Source organism: Triticum urartu, chromosome 3 (assembly GCF_003073215.2).
Source record: "Triticum urartu cultivar G1812 chromosome 3, Tu2.1, whole genome shotgun sequence".
NCBI classification, from domain to species: domain Eukaryota; kingdom Viridiplantae; phylum Streptophyta; class Magnoliopsida; order Poales; family Poaceae; genus Triticum; species Triticum urartu.
The window spans coordinates 131027899-131045051 of NC_053024.1; the positions used below are offsets into that span (position 1 = coordinate 131027899).

The window sequence follows — 17153 nt, forward strand, 5'->3', positions numbered from 1 at the left end:
TGAAAGGGAGTTTGTTCCACATTAGTAGAGCTCAAAACAGGGTAGCAGATTGTATGGCAAACTATAGCCGTACCGAGTCATGTACTACGGTGTGGATGTGCAGATCTCCTCCATGTTGTGAGGACTTATTGCCTTTCAATTGTACCCTGTGAGTTTGGAATAAGACTCCCATATGATTTCGCAAAAAAAAAAACATTCACAAATATAGCTGGCCAAATGGGCCGTGCCAACCAGGCCGGGCCATGGGCGAGGCATGACATGGGCTAAACGGGCCAGGCCCGGCATGCGGCACGGGCCGCCATGGGCGAGGCATGACACGAGCTAAATGGGCCAGGCCCGGCACGCTGCACGCCCTGGGCCATGCTTGGGATGCTAGGCTGAGCATGCGGGCCAGCACGACACGCCCTTTTTATATTTTTTATATATCTCTATATGACCCAACAGGTAAAATAGGCAAAAAACGCCCAGTGTGCCAAATAGCAGGCAGACTAGTGGGTCTGGCATGCCGGTGGGCCGGCCCGATTAGCAGCTGGGCCGGGTCGGCCCGTTTGGCCAGCTATGTTCACAAATACCATTCCTTCCCGGGCAAACGTTCGCTGGTCACCGGTGAAAGGGTTGCACCATAAACTACGGGTGCACCGCCTACGTTCGCGGGGAACCTGCTACCTTCTTCGCCGGCTCGCTCAACTTTCCCGCCAAAATTTTAGAATCCCTCTCCACCAGGCCCACACTAGAAAAAGAAAGAAAATCTGAAGCCCTCACACAGATCTACTGCTCCAACCAAATTCCCCAACCCTCCCCCTCCGCCGCCGGCCCCCACCCATGACGGCCATCGCCGGCGAGCCCCACCGCGTAGTCCTCCTCGTCGACCTCAACCCCCCCCTCCCCTCTCCAAACCCTAGCGCCCCCACTGCCCAGTCCGCCTCCTCCTCCTCCTACATCGCCGCCGTCCTCCCAACCGCGGCCTCCCTCCTCGCCGCCTCCCCCTCGCCCGCCTCGCTCTCCGCCGTGCGCCTCTTCTTCTCCTCCCTCTCCCCGATCCTCTCCTCCTCTCTCCTCCCCAAGCACCTCCCCTCCGCCCCTACCCCGCTTTCCTTCCACCTCCCCACGGCCACCCTCGCCTCCCTCCCCCCGCTCCGCCGCCTCGCCCTCCCGGCCTCGCCGCACCCCCGCGTCACTGCCTCCTCCTCCATCGCCAAGTCGCTCCTCCAGCTCGAGCACGACTACTCCTGGGACGCCGAGTCCCAACACGGCCGCCGCCGCCGCGTCTTCGACCGGCCGCCCAATTTGGCGGTTCTCTTCACGTCCGTCTCTGATTTCGAGGAATTCGGGGAGAACGCCAGCCCTGAGAAGAGGTTTCGTGGGGTTTTCGAGCCGGTGAGGGACCGGCTTCAGTCCAGGGGCATACAGGTGTGCTGGGTTGCCGTTGGTTCCACCGGCGAGGGGATACGGAGGGCGGTGACAGACCTAGGGTGGAGGTTTACGACAGCAGATGCAGTCACGTTGGGGTCGGCGGTTGCCCCGCCAGGGCTCGTCTGGGGAGGTGTTGGATTTGGGTGTGGGGGAGGTGGACGGCGAGGTGAGGTAGTGTTGGAGATCGCCGATGTGAAAGGGAAGCCACTGGTCTGCAAGGGCTGCGAGGTTGAGATTGTTAGCTCCACGCCGTTGCAGGTGGGTAGCCACGGTGTGTCCAGGATACATGTGAAGGCGGTGTGTGAGGTGGGGAATTGGGAGCAGTTAATGGGCAGAGATGGCGAGGTTGCTCTGGTATGTGGGTTGCCACAGGATAGGAGCAAGGGTGACGGTGAAGGAGCTGTGGACAGGGAATTTTTCCCTCATCGGCTTCTTGAGTTGGTTCTTGCTGATGAGAGCAATTGCCTTCGGGCTGGAATGCCTATTTGGCAGCTCATTCTGGTTTTCCTTCATAGGAAAAACTATTGTGCAATGGTTTCGATTTCTGATGGAGACGAGAAGTCTGTAGATGGCCTTCTCGTACCTTTCTCGATGAACTGTGCATTACTGCATGTCGACAGGAATGGCACTGGTTTAGAACAGGTGGTTGCGAAGAGTCCTGAAACATTGGATAGTTCCATGCCTGATCCACCAAAGGAGCTGAGTGTGAGGAAGAAGAGAATCAGGCTGGTCAGTAAGCTACTTGAGGCAGCCAGTTGGAGCACCTTCTGTGATGTGCTCCTCAAACATGCTGATGGCAGCATGCCAGTGGTGGAGTTGGAAGACCTGTATTTCAGCAGGTATGGCACTGCATCCAAAAAGTTGCGGTTTCTGAAATGTTGGCTGAAGCAAGTGAAATTGTCATCTCTTGGTACTTCATCGAGCCTTCATACAGGCGAGACACGTTCTTCCTCAAAGGATGAAGGAGAAGCAAAACTTCAATTCTCAGAGGAGGACGGGGCTCCTCATGTCTGTTCGGTGGATGAAGCAGATTGTAACAAAATTGACAAACCAGTGGATGAAGCAGATTGCAACAAAGTGGAGCAACAAGTGGACGAGGAGACTTCAGCATTCTCTTCAATGGAAGATTTAGAAGCATTTCTTGGGAGCATCCCTCAGAAGATTGAGCAAGGTCTTTGTTCTGAAGATGCTGATTTGGGAAATCTAGCTGAACGCTTGGTTGGCTTGTCTGTCGATGCGCTGATGATTAAGAATGGAAAGATTACAGTGAGATATTTTGAACACAGGGAAGTAGATGATGCTTCTGATGCAAAAGTTATCTCCGAAGCTTCCATTATTCTGTTGAGGAAACCCAAAGAGCTTCTGTTGAAGTACAAAGACAACAATTCAGCATCTGCTGGATCAGAACAAACCTCAAAATACAACGCAAATTACAAAATCCGAGAGTATCCTTTTTAGTCCTCAGTTTTTTTTTTCTTCCAGCCCTGCAATTATTTAGTCCTCAGTGAGATAGTAACATGTAGGCAATACTAAGTTTTTTTTTTTGGTCTTGTACGCCTTAACAAGCATGTATCAGGCATGAACTGCAGATCTTACTTAGGTTGGAAATAATCAGGTCCAAACTTGGCCCAGACTTCGAGGAAGGTTCAAAACAGAAGATGATAAAAGAGATCTGCTCTCTTTTGCAGTTTATTGATATAAACCTCCAAGGGGATTCATTTCAGTCTGACAGTATCGTTAAGTTTGCTGAGAAGACCATCAAGTCCAGGTATGTCTGTGTTTTGAATGCATTGTAACCATTACAGGCTTTATTTGTTGAGCTATTGGCTCTGTTGATGCTTGTGAATGTTTAGCATTGGTCTGTGTTTTGAATGCATTATAACCATTACAGGGCTTTATTTGTTGAGCTATTAGCTCTGTTGATGCTTGTGAACGTTTAGCGTTGAAGCATAAGTAGTTTTGTAAGGTACAGTGATGACTGCACTTCTTGCTACCTGAGCCAACAGAACCATGCTAGGTTACTTAAAGAAAATTGTACAAGCAACATACCCACAAATTGATTTTTTTTTGAATAAAAAGGTAGAGCAATTTCTACCTTATGCATTCAAAACGGGCAAAGTACCCGAATGACCAAAGTCATTTACATGAAGGTGATGTTAACGCGGCACAACGTGTGCAGCAGGCCATCACCAGACCTATGTCAGGATACAGCGTGCAGGATGAAAAAGGAAGAGCCAACGCTATTCTTGCTAAACTAGAAACAAAAGCATCTGCCCAAGCTACAAGGTTCTGTCGAGCGTGCTCTGAAGCACGCAGGCTCCATAGCATGATCAATTCAGTAACCTCGTTGTAGACATGTCTCTCCTGCCAAAAGGCTCCATCAAAGACTTGAGCATTCCTGGCATTCCAAAGGGTGACCGCGCATGCCGCGAAGAGAATATGCCACAACTTGCCGTGCAGAGTCCGCGGCTGTTCTGAACAGAAAAAAGCTTCAGCTCCTGTAGAGGATGTGGATAGCTCCTGCAGACCGAACTTGGACCATAGAGCTTGTGCTAGTTTGCATCTGAGCAAATGTGGCTCATTGTCTCTGCAGCTGGGCATAGACCACATCCATTATGGGATACAACTCTATCCCAATGCTTTCTTAGCATATTATCCCTAGTGTTATGTCTGTCCTGGAGTGCAATCCACAGAAAGATACGGTGTTTGTTTGGTATGATCCTGTCCCAGATGTAGCGAGCTGGTGTATAGTTCTTTCCCCTAAAGGTGAGCAGCTTGTAGAAGTATGCAGTACTAATCTCTTATCTTCCAAAAGAGGCATTCTGGTGTCTGGCGTACCTTCTTGAGGATGTGCGTTGCTCAAGACTTCATTTAGGACTTCCAGCTCCTGTGCTGCCATGGAAGAGAGGTTTGGGTGTAGCTGAATGTTCCATTGCCCATCTCTGAACTGGGAGGCGACTGTGCAGAACTTGGACGTAGAGAAGGTGAAAAGTGTCGGGAAGGATGTCATTAGCCTACCGCAGTCGAGCCAGAGGTCATACCAGAAGGCAATTCCATGTCCATTCCCTAACTTGCATTTGGTAGCCTCCATAACCAACTGTACGGTGGACCTGAAGCCTCTCCAGATAGCGGTATCCCGGCTGTGAGGAGACCAAGAGATTTCCTTCTGGCAGTATCTACGTGCAAACCAATTATAACACGGGGCTTCCTCCTGTTGTAAAGCCTTTGCCATGAACTTGCATACCAGAGCCTTGTTGTGTGCTGCAAGATCTTGTACTCCCAGACCTCCATTCTCCTTCGGTAGCATGACCACTTCCCATGCGACAAGACATTGTCCTCCCTTGGCCTGGTTCTTTCCTTGCCATAAGAAACCCCTCAAAATTTGTTCAACCTTCTCCAGCGACTGTTTTGGCCATAGAAAACAGCCCATGAAGTAACTAGGGATCGCTGCCAAGACTGCATTAATCAAGGTGAGGCGACCCCCCCAAGACAGGAAAGTGGCAAGCCAACCAGACAAACGCTTGTCAACTTTGTGTATCACAGGCATCAACAGACCATGTGTTATCTTGTTGAGAGAAAGGGGCAGTCCCAAATATGTGCAAGGGAAGGCTGTGACCTGACACTGCAGAGCGTCGGTAATATCCTTGCAAGTTTGTTGGTCTAAACATATTGGAACAAAAGTGCTCTTATGATAATTGATCCTTAACCCAGTGAATTCACTAAAAGCCTTTAGAATCCATTTGATAATCCCTGCTTGCTGGACATCCCCTTGCAGTAAAATCAACGTGTCATCCGCGTACTGTAGGATAGGAAAAGGGCCGTCGGCTCCAAGTGGGTGTTTAAGGCTCCCCGCCTGGTGTTCCCTTTTGCATAACTGTTGCAAAACGTCTGCAACTAGTATGAAAAGATAAGGCGATAGAGCATCTCCTTGTCTTAACCCACTCCTTGACAAAATCCTCTCCCCTAGAGTTCCATTAATTAGTATCCTGGAAGAGCTAGTTGATAGTATATCATCCATCCATCTGATCCATCTGCTCCCAAAGCCTCTGGCTGCAAGAATGTGCTTCAGAGCATCCCAGCAGACGCTATCAAATTGATCATGCATTTGGTTAGAAAAACCAGTATCACATCATTGTAAATAAACATAATACCTTTCATAAAAAATATATGCATGCTTGGTACTGCTTCCGTTGCCAGATGAAAACCTTATGCTTCAATACAATCTTTGGTTTGATCACTTGTATCGCTACATATTGATGGAAATCTTAACTTGAGATACTTATCTCTTCTACTATTGCCAAACTGCAGGCTACAACTAATTTTACTGCTAGGGATTTGCTGTGTGCTATTATAACCTATAACTGCTCTCATGCTTCAGTTCCAATCATGTGAAAAGAATTGTGAGATAGGAGCATCACAAAGAAATGGTGCTCATTCCCCTAAAAAAATAAGTGGCGCTCATTTTCCTTGATCCTTTGAGGAGCATGAAAGCATTGCTGACATTGTAGAGCACATTGTTGTAACTCCTAATGACAATTGAAATGAGATGATATTTTGTGTTGAATCTTGAATGGTCATAAATATGAGTATATTACACATGTGTTGTGTTAGCCTTTATTTGTTCTCATTGTTGAGTCATGTATCTGTGTTGCTTATAAGCTTATTCCTTAAGGAGAAACTGAAAGTTAAAGCTGAAGAAGATGACAGAAATATATATAATGGTAATTTTATATGCTGAATTTAGAAATACTATCCTGCCGAACAGCACTACATATTAGGATCTCTTGGAGCCATTTCGTAACAAAAGTGAACTCTGGATTCCTGTCCAATTTTTGACTGCTCAATAACTTACAGGGAGTTCAAATTAATAATTTGACTGCTCAATAACTTACATCTATGATGAGACAAAGGTTTAAATGTATAATTTGACTGCTCAATAACTTACAGGGAGTTTAAATTTATAATCAGACTGCTGAAAATTTTGTAGGTACATGGACTCTCTGGAGGATGTGATCAAGAAGATATACACGGAGATGGAGTTTGATCTGTTCGACGAAGATGACTTGCCATGTTCAGACTCTCTACCCAGCAGCAGCAACCAGGATGACGGCAAGGGCAACAAGAGCCGGAGCAGCCAGAGGAACTGCGCCAGCAGCTCGAGCGCTCCCACGCTTCACACGAGGAGCAGACACCATGACAGGCACGAGGAGCAGCTGGCGCGAGCGAGTGAGCGACGGAACAGGGAGCGCAGGCTCTCCTCCTTCACCAGCTGGGTGCCGGACTTGCGCCGCGTGTGGGCGCTCAAGCACCCCGGGAAGGAGCCTCCCCTGGCGGCGGCGGTGCCTCGGTCCAGGCAGCACTCGAAGCGGAGGAAGCGGCGCACGGCGTGCACCGACATGGTCTGCGAGACGCCCATGACGGCCTCGAAGAAGCAGCAGCCGGAGCAGGCCGGGTCGGGGTCTGACGAGATGATGTCGATCGGGTCCGTGTCAAAGACCTTGTTCGACGACGACACGGAGGTGAGCAGCTCCAGCAGCGTGTGAACGAAAGTGTACTCGAACGAGCATATTGGTCGCGCGGTTGCACAGTTGCGATTTTCTTCAGAAGCTTGGAGATCTCTGAGCTCCAGGGAAGGCATTTCTCATCAGTATGGAAGTGTCCTGATTGTTGTGGTGGGCCGGGCTGATTACTCATTCATTCCGTTGTTGAACTTCGGCATCTGTTTCAGCTGTATGTCCTCTCACCCCTCAAAAAAAAAACTGTATGTCCTGTCTTCTTCTACGGTGATGACACTTCTTTTTGGCTGAGCTAGCGGGACATAGCGGGCGTGACTATATGTTTTTTTAGTCTAAACACATTTATTAATCAGTAAACATAGGGATACAATGAACGTCTGGAGGGGTGAGGAGCCAAATATGGCGACCAAAATCCAGTCCAAAAGTATGTTTAGCGAGGCTATGTGTCTCGGAGTTTATAGTCCTTCGTTTGAAGATAAAGGAACACTCGTTGAATCATTCTGCCGTGTTGATGATCTCCTTCACTGTGCTCGCATGACTGCCTCATGTGTCCCCGTGAATGTCATTGACTACCGTTTGGCAATCCAAAGCAATCAATTCATGCGATAATGCCAGGTCCGTAGATAGGGCTAGAGCCTCCCTACAGGCGAGAGCCTCAAGGCATGCTGGATTGGTTATGCCAGCCATCCTTATTGCAGAAGCTCTCAAGGGTGTGACTAGAAAACGGATGCGCTAATGCGCAATGGCTTTCGTACTAGTTGCTTAATCCATTGCTTGTTTGGTTCACGTCAGCAGCATATTTTTATGCTGATCTTAGCAAAAAAGGATTGAGCTATTTTCGAGCGACCTTTGGTGTACCCGTACATTTTTTCATTTGTTTTTTTTTGTTTCTTACATTTGTTCATATTTTCGAAAACGTTCTAAAACCGTAAATTCCAGCACTTCAAAATACTTGAAAAAAACTATGAATTTGAAAATTGTTAAATGCCGTGTAAAGAAATTGTTAGCTTAATTTTAAAATATGTAGATACATTAAAATAATGTCCACGTGTGTCAAAAAATGTATAACATGAATTCAGAAAAATGTTTGAAGACATTTATTTGAAAAAAGTGGCTCATGTATTAAAAATGTTGACATGTATAATTTTTTTCATATGTATACAAAAATGTATAGTATGTATAAAGAATGTAGACATCATAACACATATTTGAAGAAAATATTAATCATGTACATGCAAAATGTTAAATGTGTAAAAGAAAAATGTTTCTTATGTATACAAAAAACATACAATTTGTACAAAAAAGTAGACATCAAAATATATATCTAAAAAATTTTAAACATGGATTTGAAAAATGTTTAAAGTGTATTTTTTTTCTTATGTATACAAAAGATGTGCAATCTGTATTTTAAAATGATAAACATGTATAGAAAATGTTCATGTTGTGTACGGAAAATGTACAACGAACATAAAAATTTATAATTCAAAAACATATATATATATATATATACACACACACATATATATATATATATATATATATATATATATATTTAAAGTCCTGTATACAAAAATATTTTTTATGTATACAAAAAATGTACATTGTGCGTGAAAAAAGTGTATTTCCATTAAACAAATGTTCACCGTGTATTTGAGAAAGTGTTGACAATGTATTCCAAAGTGTTCAAAATATATATTTAAAAAACTTTACATCGTGCATTTAAAAAATGTTTAACGTGTATCAACAAAGCATTTCACGTGTACACTAAAAATGTACATTATGTATTGGAAAAATAGACATGTGTTGGACAAAAAAGTAACCAATGAAAAATGACAAAGAAACAAAGAGAAACGAAAAAAGCAACGAAAACAAAAAAAAAGAAAAAGAAAAAAAGAAAAAGAAAAAGAAAAAGAAAACCAGTGAAAACCAATGAAAAAGAATGGAAACAAGAAAGAGACAAAGAAATCCAAAAAGGGAATTAAAAACGAAGGAAGAAAGAAAGTAAGGAAGAAACCAGTGAAAACTAAGAAGAAACAAAGGAATCAAATAAATCATAGGAAAAAGGAAGAAAACCCCATTGAAAGCCGAGAAAGAAACTAAGAAACCGATGAAAAAACAAAGAAAGTAAAAAACCCGAAGAAAACCATGAATAAATAAAGAAAGCAAAAAAAAGAAGAAAATCGAACCAAACCGGCTCATGATTAATTGAGCGAACGAGTGTGAGCGAGCGAAAAAACACCAAAACGAGTCGGCCCATTAACGACAGGGAAAGAAAAACTTTTAGGTGAGATGAGAGCTATACTCGCTATAATACTCACTATAAGTGAGATATAGCTCTCACAGGAGATTGTCACGGCTAGGCCACCTCTCCAGCCACCTTGTACAACTAGGCTAGGAGGTGGGCGGCACACTAGGCCATGGAACAGAAGGTAGGGCAATGTGCCTGGTTCCTGGCGGTGCCACAGGCGACACAGTGGCCTCAGTCGTGCCGGCTTCGGACCGCCCAATCTCCGCCTGACCCCGTGTCCTCACCTGCATCGGGGCCAGGGCCTCCGATCTCCACCTTGCCAACAACAGACCGATCCGGAACTTGCGGCTTAGGGTTTATTGCCTTCGTGGCCTCAAGATTGCTAACCGGAGGCATGACACTTGCAAACCATAAGAATGAAAAGATTCACACTATACGGTGGCGAAAATCCCTAAGGACTCAATGAACGAGGACCTAAAGATGTTGTACCTAACGATCTCCAAAGCGGCAACCTCCGGCAGCGTACTCTATCTGCCCAACCCCGCCCTAGTAGACCGAACTTAGGGGCTTCAATAGCCGCAATCCTCAACGTTGAGGACGCCACCACGTTGTCCTCGTCGATGACACAGGTGGGCCTAAAATAAAAAAGTCTGAAATCAACAAATAAAGCAAATCAACTACCACATACTATGGTCAAGTAAATGATGAAGGGATTACAGGTCGGGCGCAAAAGTGTTGTGCTTCCTTGGAGGCCTCACCACCCAGATCGGCAGGACCAACATCGGAGGTGCGTCAGCCTCCTCAAGAGCTCTTCGTATCTTTGGGGAGCCCTCGGTGGCTGAGCCTCGGTGGTGGAAGTCCTATCGCCATGGCCCCTCTTCATACCTTGCACAGGCAAAGCCGACTGCGCCTCCTCCTCACCAGCGAGGTCTGCCTCCTCCCCGAAGGGCTCATCATCATCCTCGTCATCTTTGTCCTCGTCCTCCTTGCTGTCGTCATTGTCATGTTCCTCCTCAGGGGGCATGACAACCATCCCCTTCTTGGGAGGAGCACTAGCAGATCTGTGATGGGAATGGAAAAGTGGGGAAATGCCTCTCTCTCTAGGATTCCTGCTGGCAAACCCAAGTGACAGCCTCGGTGAATCGACACATGTCCCATTTCGTCTGCGGTTTCTAATTACGCGAAATATGGGCGCAGAGATCCATGCCTTATCATCACGACGATGTGATCAAAGCAGGACCAACAACTGGCCGTTTCCCTACCTTTACGACAGTGGTGACATAATGTGATGAGGCAAGAGGCAGCGCTGCCTTGGTTCTTATGGCTAGCGGTGGACGATGCGAGGTCGTGAAGACGTAGGTTGCGAAGACATGAAGGCACAGGACGCAAAACCATCAAGATGTAAGCTGGGAAGCCATAAACCCTACTGCGAAGACACATGCCTAGAAGCTGTGATGCCTCGACCCTACGAGGCTAGGAGCTGTAGGATGCAATATTATAAGCCACATAGTCAAAAACTATAGGCCGCGAAGCCTTAAGACCATGATACCCTGAGATCAGAAGCTCCAAGGCCTCGAAGATACACTCTTGAGGCCACGCGGTTGATGGCCCCAAAGATTCTTGAAGCCAGGCTACCTAAGACCAGACTGCACCTATCACTAATATGAAAGGGGCATGCTTGGATTTCGTTCTCGAAGAAGTAAGACTCCAAAAATTTAGACAAGCTCGTGGGCTACTGACAGTACAGTTCATCGGGGTTGGCCCATTGATCGAGAAACCCGACACGAGGCCAATCTGTAAGTGCATCTACTGCCCCTTGGTGATTTTGGTGTATTGAAGACTTATAGGTTAAGGGACTAATGCGTTTGTGAGTGTACACAAGTCTATAAGTCTATGAGGAGTTTGATATTTACAGAGAAAGTCGACCCCTAAAAATGAAGTTCTTCGACTGAAGACTTTGGATTTCTGAGGACTTTTTGAAGACTTTGAAAGTGAAGAAATTGGTGTGACCGTGAAGACTTGGTATTCATTCAAGGAACATGAAGCATGAAGACTTTTGTTTTCGTAGTTTCATTTTCTCTTTCTTGAGTCATAGGAAACACCTTACTATTAAAGGGGGTCGAGGAAATACTAAGGAAAAGTTTCCAAGTGATGCTCAACTCAAAATCCTACACCTACCAATCCCTTCGAGTGAAGCCATTGGAAATCTCATGAAGTTCAGTCAATTTCTTCAGTGACGGAGACGAAGCTCTTCTGGTCTCTGAGGAATTTGTCCTAACTGAGGAGTTAGGAATTCGCCAGTGCGGATTGCCTACAAGTGAGGAACATGATAGCCCTAAGGAATTTGATAGTCAAATTTCCGACCGTTGCTGTGCTATGCGCCAGCTGTCCCAAAATATCTTCCCACCTAAAGGTCATATCATTGAAGGGCATTTATGTCTTATCATGTCGGGTTGCTCCCTAGGCTATAAATAGCCGCCCCCTACAACCACTAGCTGGTTGGCTGCTCCGAGAGAAACCGACACTTGTCATTTGAGAGCATCCCATCCTCCGAGGACTTTGAGCGAAAATCATCAAGTGAGGAAAACCCAAACCCAAATACCTACAAACCCAAAGTGATTGAGCATGACTGAAGAGATTGATCCTGCGTGGATCCGACGCCTGTTACCTTTGAAGACTGTGCATCTTCCAAACGGTTAGGCGTCATGGTCTAGAGCATCCAAGAGGAAATTGTGGATCGCTGAGTGACCGAGTCTGTGAAGGTTTGGAAGTCACCTAAAGACTTACCACGAGTGATTAGGCGAGGTCTGTGTGACCTTAGATCAAGGGGAATACGGTGAGGACTAAGTGTCCTGAACTGCGTGTTCAAGACTGTATGTCCTCAGGTTTGAATACCTACCCGCCCTAACCAGACGTACAACTGTCACAACAGTTGGAACTGGTCTACCAAATCATTGTCTTCACCAAGCCTACTGGTTCTATTTCCTCAACCCTTCCATTTCCTCATTGCCGTGTTGTGTGCTTGTTCATATCTGTTTGAAGACTTTGACTGAAGATTTTTCTCAATTTCCTCAGTTCAATTTCTTCAGTCTGTTTGTCTTCATCCTGTTTTATCCCGTGTTTACGCTTTCTATACTCTGTGCTTGTTTTCATTTCATCATGAAGACCATGCTTATGTTCTGTTATGTTTACATCTGCGTACTTATTCCACTGCAAGTAGTTCTTCTCTTAGGAATTTCCTCACCCTGAAATTCCTCAGTGAATAATTCTTAAAAATCGCCTATTCACCCCCCTCTAGTCGACTTAACACACTTTCAATTGGTACCAGAGCAAGATACTCCCTTGTTCTGTGTGATTTTGGTTTAACCGCCTGGAGTTTTAGTTATGTCGACCACAGGAATGAAGACTGTGACATGCCCCATCTTTAATGGCCATGACTATCCCAAGTGGAAGACCATGATGAAGAAGCGTCTCATGGCAATGAACAGCGAACTCTGGACCGTCATCGAGATTGGCCTTACTGACCTATGCAAGATGGCGGAGGCTGATGACATTCGCAAGTACACACTTCTCAACCTCACGGTGAAGGACATCATCTGCTTCGGTTTGTCACAAAATTAGTTCAGGAACGTTATGCATCTCAGCCATGCGAAGCTCATCTGGGACCGACTCTCTGAGGTCTATGAAAGTCATCGATCTCATCATGAACCCTGGTTCGAGGACTTCATGGAATCATGCAAGGCTATGAATTTCAATCCAGAATCATCATCCTCTGCACCATGCCTTATGGCAAAAGGTGCCAAGGTAACTGAATGCTACTTATCTGAGTCCAGTGATGATGAATCTGGTGATGAATTTGGACCCAGTTATGACAAATTTTCTTCCCTTGCCACTAAACAACAAAGATCTTTGGAAAAAGTTCAAAACATGCTAGATGAGAGCGATGATATGTTGGGTGAAGAAATGGATCATTCTAAAGCTTTGGCTGAAAGTCTTCAGGGACTTCAGTCCAAGTTTGACAATCTTCAAGGTCATCATAACACTCTCTTATGTGATCATGGGAAGCTTTCTTATGAATTTATTCAAAGAAAGCAAGATCTGGAGCAGTTAAGAGTGAGTTATGAAGATCTTCAGAAGGAGCGTGATTCATTACTTGCTCAACAAATCAGCGCTACCCAGGAAGAATTTATTCCTTCATGTTTGAAGTGCATTGCACGTGAATCTGCTAATTCTTCACCTGAATGCTCAAATGCTTCCATTGCTGAAAATTCTTCAACTATCTCTGCTATCACTAATTCCTCATCTGAGGACATTGCTAGTATCACTGATGATGCAGGGCTGAAGGAGTTGTATATGACAGGCATGTACAAAAGCCTCAAAGGGCATCAGGCTCTTTGTGATGCGGTTAAAAGGCAGATCCTCAATAGGAACCCTAGGAAAGAGGGTATTGCCTTTGAGAGAAAACTCAATGCTGATGGAACCTACTGGAAACCCGAGCAGTATCCCAAAACCTCATGGGTTGCTGCAAAGGGACTTTCAGTGGATCCATCTACTTTATCTGGCTTTACATGTGAATCCTCATATTCCTCTGATGAGTCATTTGAGTCCAACTATAAACTGTTCAAAAATCAGAATGGTGAAGTATTTTCTTGATATGTTGGCACTAACTGCAGGAACGGTTCTCCTATAAAGAAAATCTGGGTTCCCAAAAAGTGCCTTGAAAGTCTTCAAGTGAATGTCATCATGACACCACCTGTGAAGAATAGGAACCCCAGATCAAATTCTTCACATGGACCAAATTCTTCATATGGATCCAAGTCCTCATACAAACCAAATTCCTCACATGGATCAAATTCCTCAAAAGGATCAAAGTACTCATATGAACATCATCGTGCTAACCCTTCTGTTTCGCAGGGAAGATCTAAGGATTATGGATATGTGCATTATTCGTAAAATCATTATGTTCATAAATCTTCGAATAATTTCTCTGCTTACTCTTATGCTTACCCTAACCCCTGTTATGTGAAACGAAGTGGATTGGCATCTATGCCACCTTTCTATTATGTAGCTCGCAGAATGATGAACTCTTTGCCACCCCTTCAGATGTGGGTGGTGAAGAAAAAGAACTGATCTCTTATGCAGGGTCAGTTCTCCAGACGAACTTAAACGTCTGAAGAATTTACTGGAGATCTGAATATGCTTGAAAGGACGCAAGCTAATCATGAAGAAATGAATTCTCATTTCTCTCGTCCTCTACTGCTTTATCCGTTCTATTGCTTGATGAAATTGATCTGATGAAATTGATATCATATTCTTCACTGATGAAGTATATGAGTTCGTAAGCTGCACTAATTCATCTGCAGGATGATCAACCCAAAAGCCACTGAGTGGATCCTTGATAGTGGATGTACAAATCACATGACTGGTGACAAGAATCTATTGATGGACGCTCCCTTATCTCCATCGCATCTGAAGCATATCACCTACGCTGACAAAGGCAAAAGCAAGGTATTGGGTCTAGGTAAGGTTGCAATCTCAAAGGATCGACACATGGACAAAGTCATGCTTGTCGAGTCCTTAGGGTTCAACCTCATGTATGTCTCAATGCTTTGTGATCTTGATATGGTTGTTGTCTTTGGCAAGTATCATTGTGTTGTGATCATGGAAGCTGACAATTCCAAAGTCTTCGAAGGCTTTAGGAGAGGAGATTTGTATATTGTTGATTTCTCTACAGGACCACAACCTGCTACATGTCTACTTGTAAAAGCTTCAGAAGGCTGGCTATGGCATCGACGACTTGGTCATGCTGGGATGAGGAACTTGCACACGCTCGCGAAGAAGAAGCATGCCATTGGCATCGAGGGTGTCAAATTCCTCAAGGAACATTTGTGTGGAGCTTGTGAAGCCGGGAAGATGACCAAGGCCAAGCATCCCTCAAAGACCATCATGACTACCACTCGTCCATTTGAATTGCTTCACATGGATCTCTTTGGCCCTACTCACTATGCCACATTTACTAATGCTGCATCTTTATATGACTTTGTCATTGTTGATGATTATTCTCGATATACATGGGTGCATATCATCACTTACAAAACTGAAGTGCAGGAAGCCTTCAAACGATTTTCCTCGAGGGCTTCAACCAACTTTGGTGTGAAGATCAAGCACATCAGAAGTGACAATGGAATGAGTTCAAGAACACTGGTCTTGATGACTATCTTGATGAACTTGGTATCACTCATGAGTTATCTGCTCCATATACTCCTCAGCAGAATGGCGTCGTGGAGCGCAAGAACAGGACTCTTGTTGAGATGGCTTGCACTATTCTGGATGAGTACAAGACACCTACTCGCTTCTGGCCTGAGGCAATTGATACTGCTTGCCACATCATCAATAGGGTATATCTTCACAAATTCTTTAAGAAGACTGCATATGAACTCCTCACTGACAAGAAACCCAATGTGAGTTATTTCAAAGTCTTCGGTGCTAAATGCTGGATTAGAGATCCTCATCCTAGTTCTAAATTTGCACCGAAAGCACATGAAGGTTTTATGCTTGGTTATGGTAAGGACTCGCACACCTACAGAGTCTTCAACACCTATCACCACAAGGTTGTTGAAACTGTAGATGTGTGGTTCGATGAAACTAATGGCTTGCAAAGAGAGCACCTACCTTCTGTGACAGATGAAATACCTCCTGAGGAATCCATCAACTTCAAGGCTACTGAGGATGTCATTCCTACCGAAGAATCTGCTGAAGAAGTCGTTCCAGAACGTAAAGAACGTCATGCTGATGCACCTGAAGAAAATGGTGCTAAAGAAAATGCTGATCAAATTCCTCAACGACAACCAGCTCATTCTCGCGTTGCAAATGAAGTGCAGATTGAGAAAATCATCAACGACATAAATATTCCAGGTCCTCTCACACGCTCAAGAGCTTCACATTTATCCAACTTTTGTGGGAACTTTGCTTTCGTCTCTATCACAGAGCCCACTAAGGTAGATGAAGCATTTCTGGAGCCTGAGTGGCTTCAAGCTATGCAAGAGGAATTACATCAATTTGAGCTCAACAACATCTGGGAACTAGTCAAACGTCCAGATCCTCGCAAGCACAATATCATTGGCACAAAGTGGATCTACCGCAACAAGCAAGATGAAAATGGCCTTGTGGTGAGGAATAAGGCACTACTTGTAGCTCAAGGCTACACACATGTTGAAGGAATTGATTTTGATGAAACTTTTGCACCTGTTGCTAGACTTGAGGCTATTCACATATTACTTGCTTATGCTAACCATCATGATATCATCTTACATCAAATGGATGTGAAAAGTGCATTCCTCAATGGTAAGCTTGAGGAAGAAGTATATGTTGCTCAACCCCCAGGTTTTGAAGATCCAAAGCATCCTGACAAAGTCTTCAGACTCAATAAGGCCCTCTATGGCCTCAAGCAGGCCCCTCGGGCGTGGTATGATACTTTGAAGGAATTCCTCATGAAGAAAGGCTTCAAACCCGGTTCACTTGACCCAACTCTTTTCACTAAATCTTATGATGGTGAATTGTTTGTGTGCCAAATATATGTTGATGATATCATTTTCGGCTGTACTCACCAATGTTACAGTGATGAATTTTCTTATATGATGAGTGAAGAATATCAAATGTCTATGATGGGAGAACTGAAATTCTTCTTAGCTCTCCAGATTCGTCAACAGCGCAATGGCATATTCGTATCTCAGGATAAATACCTCAAGGATGTACTAAGGAAATTCGGCATGCAAGATTGCAAAGGAGTCAAAATCCCTATGCCCACAAATGGCCATCTATGCACTGGTGAAAACGGTATTGACTTCAATCAAAAGGTATACCGCTCCATGATTGGTTCTTTATTGTATTTATGTGCATCTAGGCCAGATATTATGCTCAGTGTTTGCATGTGTGCCCGATTTCAAGCTACACCGAAGGAATCACACCATAAGGCT

At 44.9% G+C, this 17153-nt stretch overlaps 1 protein-coding gene and 1 pseudogene across 1 annotated transcript; both read left to right on the top strand.

Annotated features, from left to right (window-relative positions):
- The first annotated feature begins 41 nt into the window (after positions 1-41).
- LOC125543285 lies at positions 42-7296 on the top strand. Its single transcript, XM_048706588.1, has 3 exons — positions 42-2858; positions 2990-3181; positions 6401-7296. Exons 1-3 carry the CDS (start codon positions 823-825, stop codon positions 6954-6956), a joined length of 2784 nt encoding a protein of 927 aa, XP_048562545.1. The 5' UTR covers positions 42-822; the 3' UTR covers positions 6957-7296.
- Positions 7297-12576: 5280 nt separating this feature from the next.
- Positions 12577-14564, top strand: LOC125546734 (annotated as a pseudogene).
- Positions 14565-17153: the final 2589 nt, after the last annotated feature.

Bases quoted from the DNA above. Each gene is read 5' to 3' on its own strand.
- LOC125543285 (XM_048706588.1), top strand. From the start codon at position 823: ATGACGGCCATCGCCGGCGAGCCCCACCGCGTAGTCCTCCTCGTCGAC. The intron at 2,859-2,989 runs GTATCCTTTTTA...AGCATGTATCAG, and splicing joins GCAAATTACAAAATCCGAGA to GCATGAACTGCAGATCTTAC. The intron at 3,182-6,400 runs GTATGTCTGTGT...AAAATTTTGTAG, and splicing joins GAGAAGACCATCAAGTCCAG to GTACATGGACTCTCTGGAGG.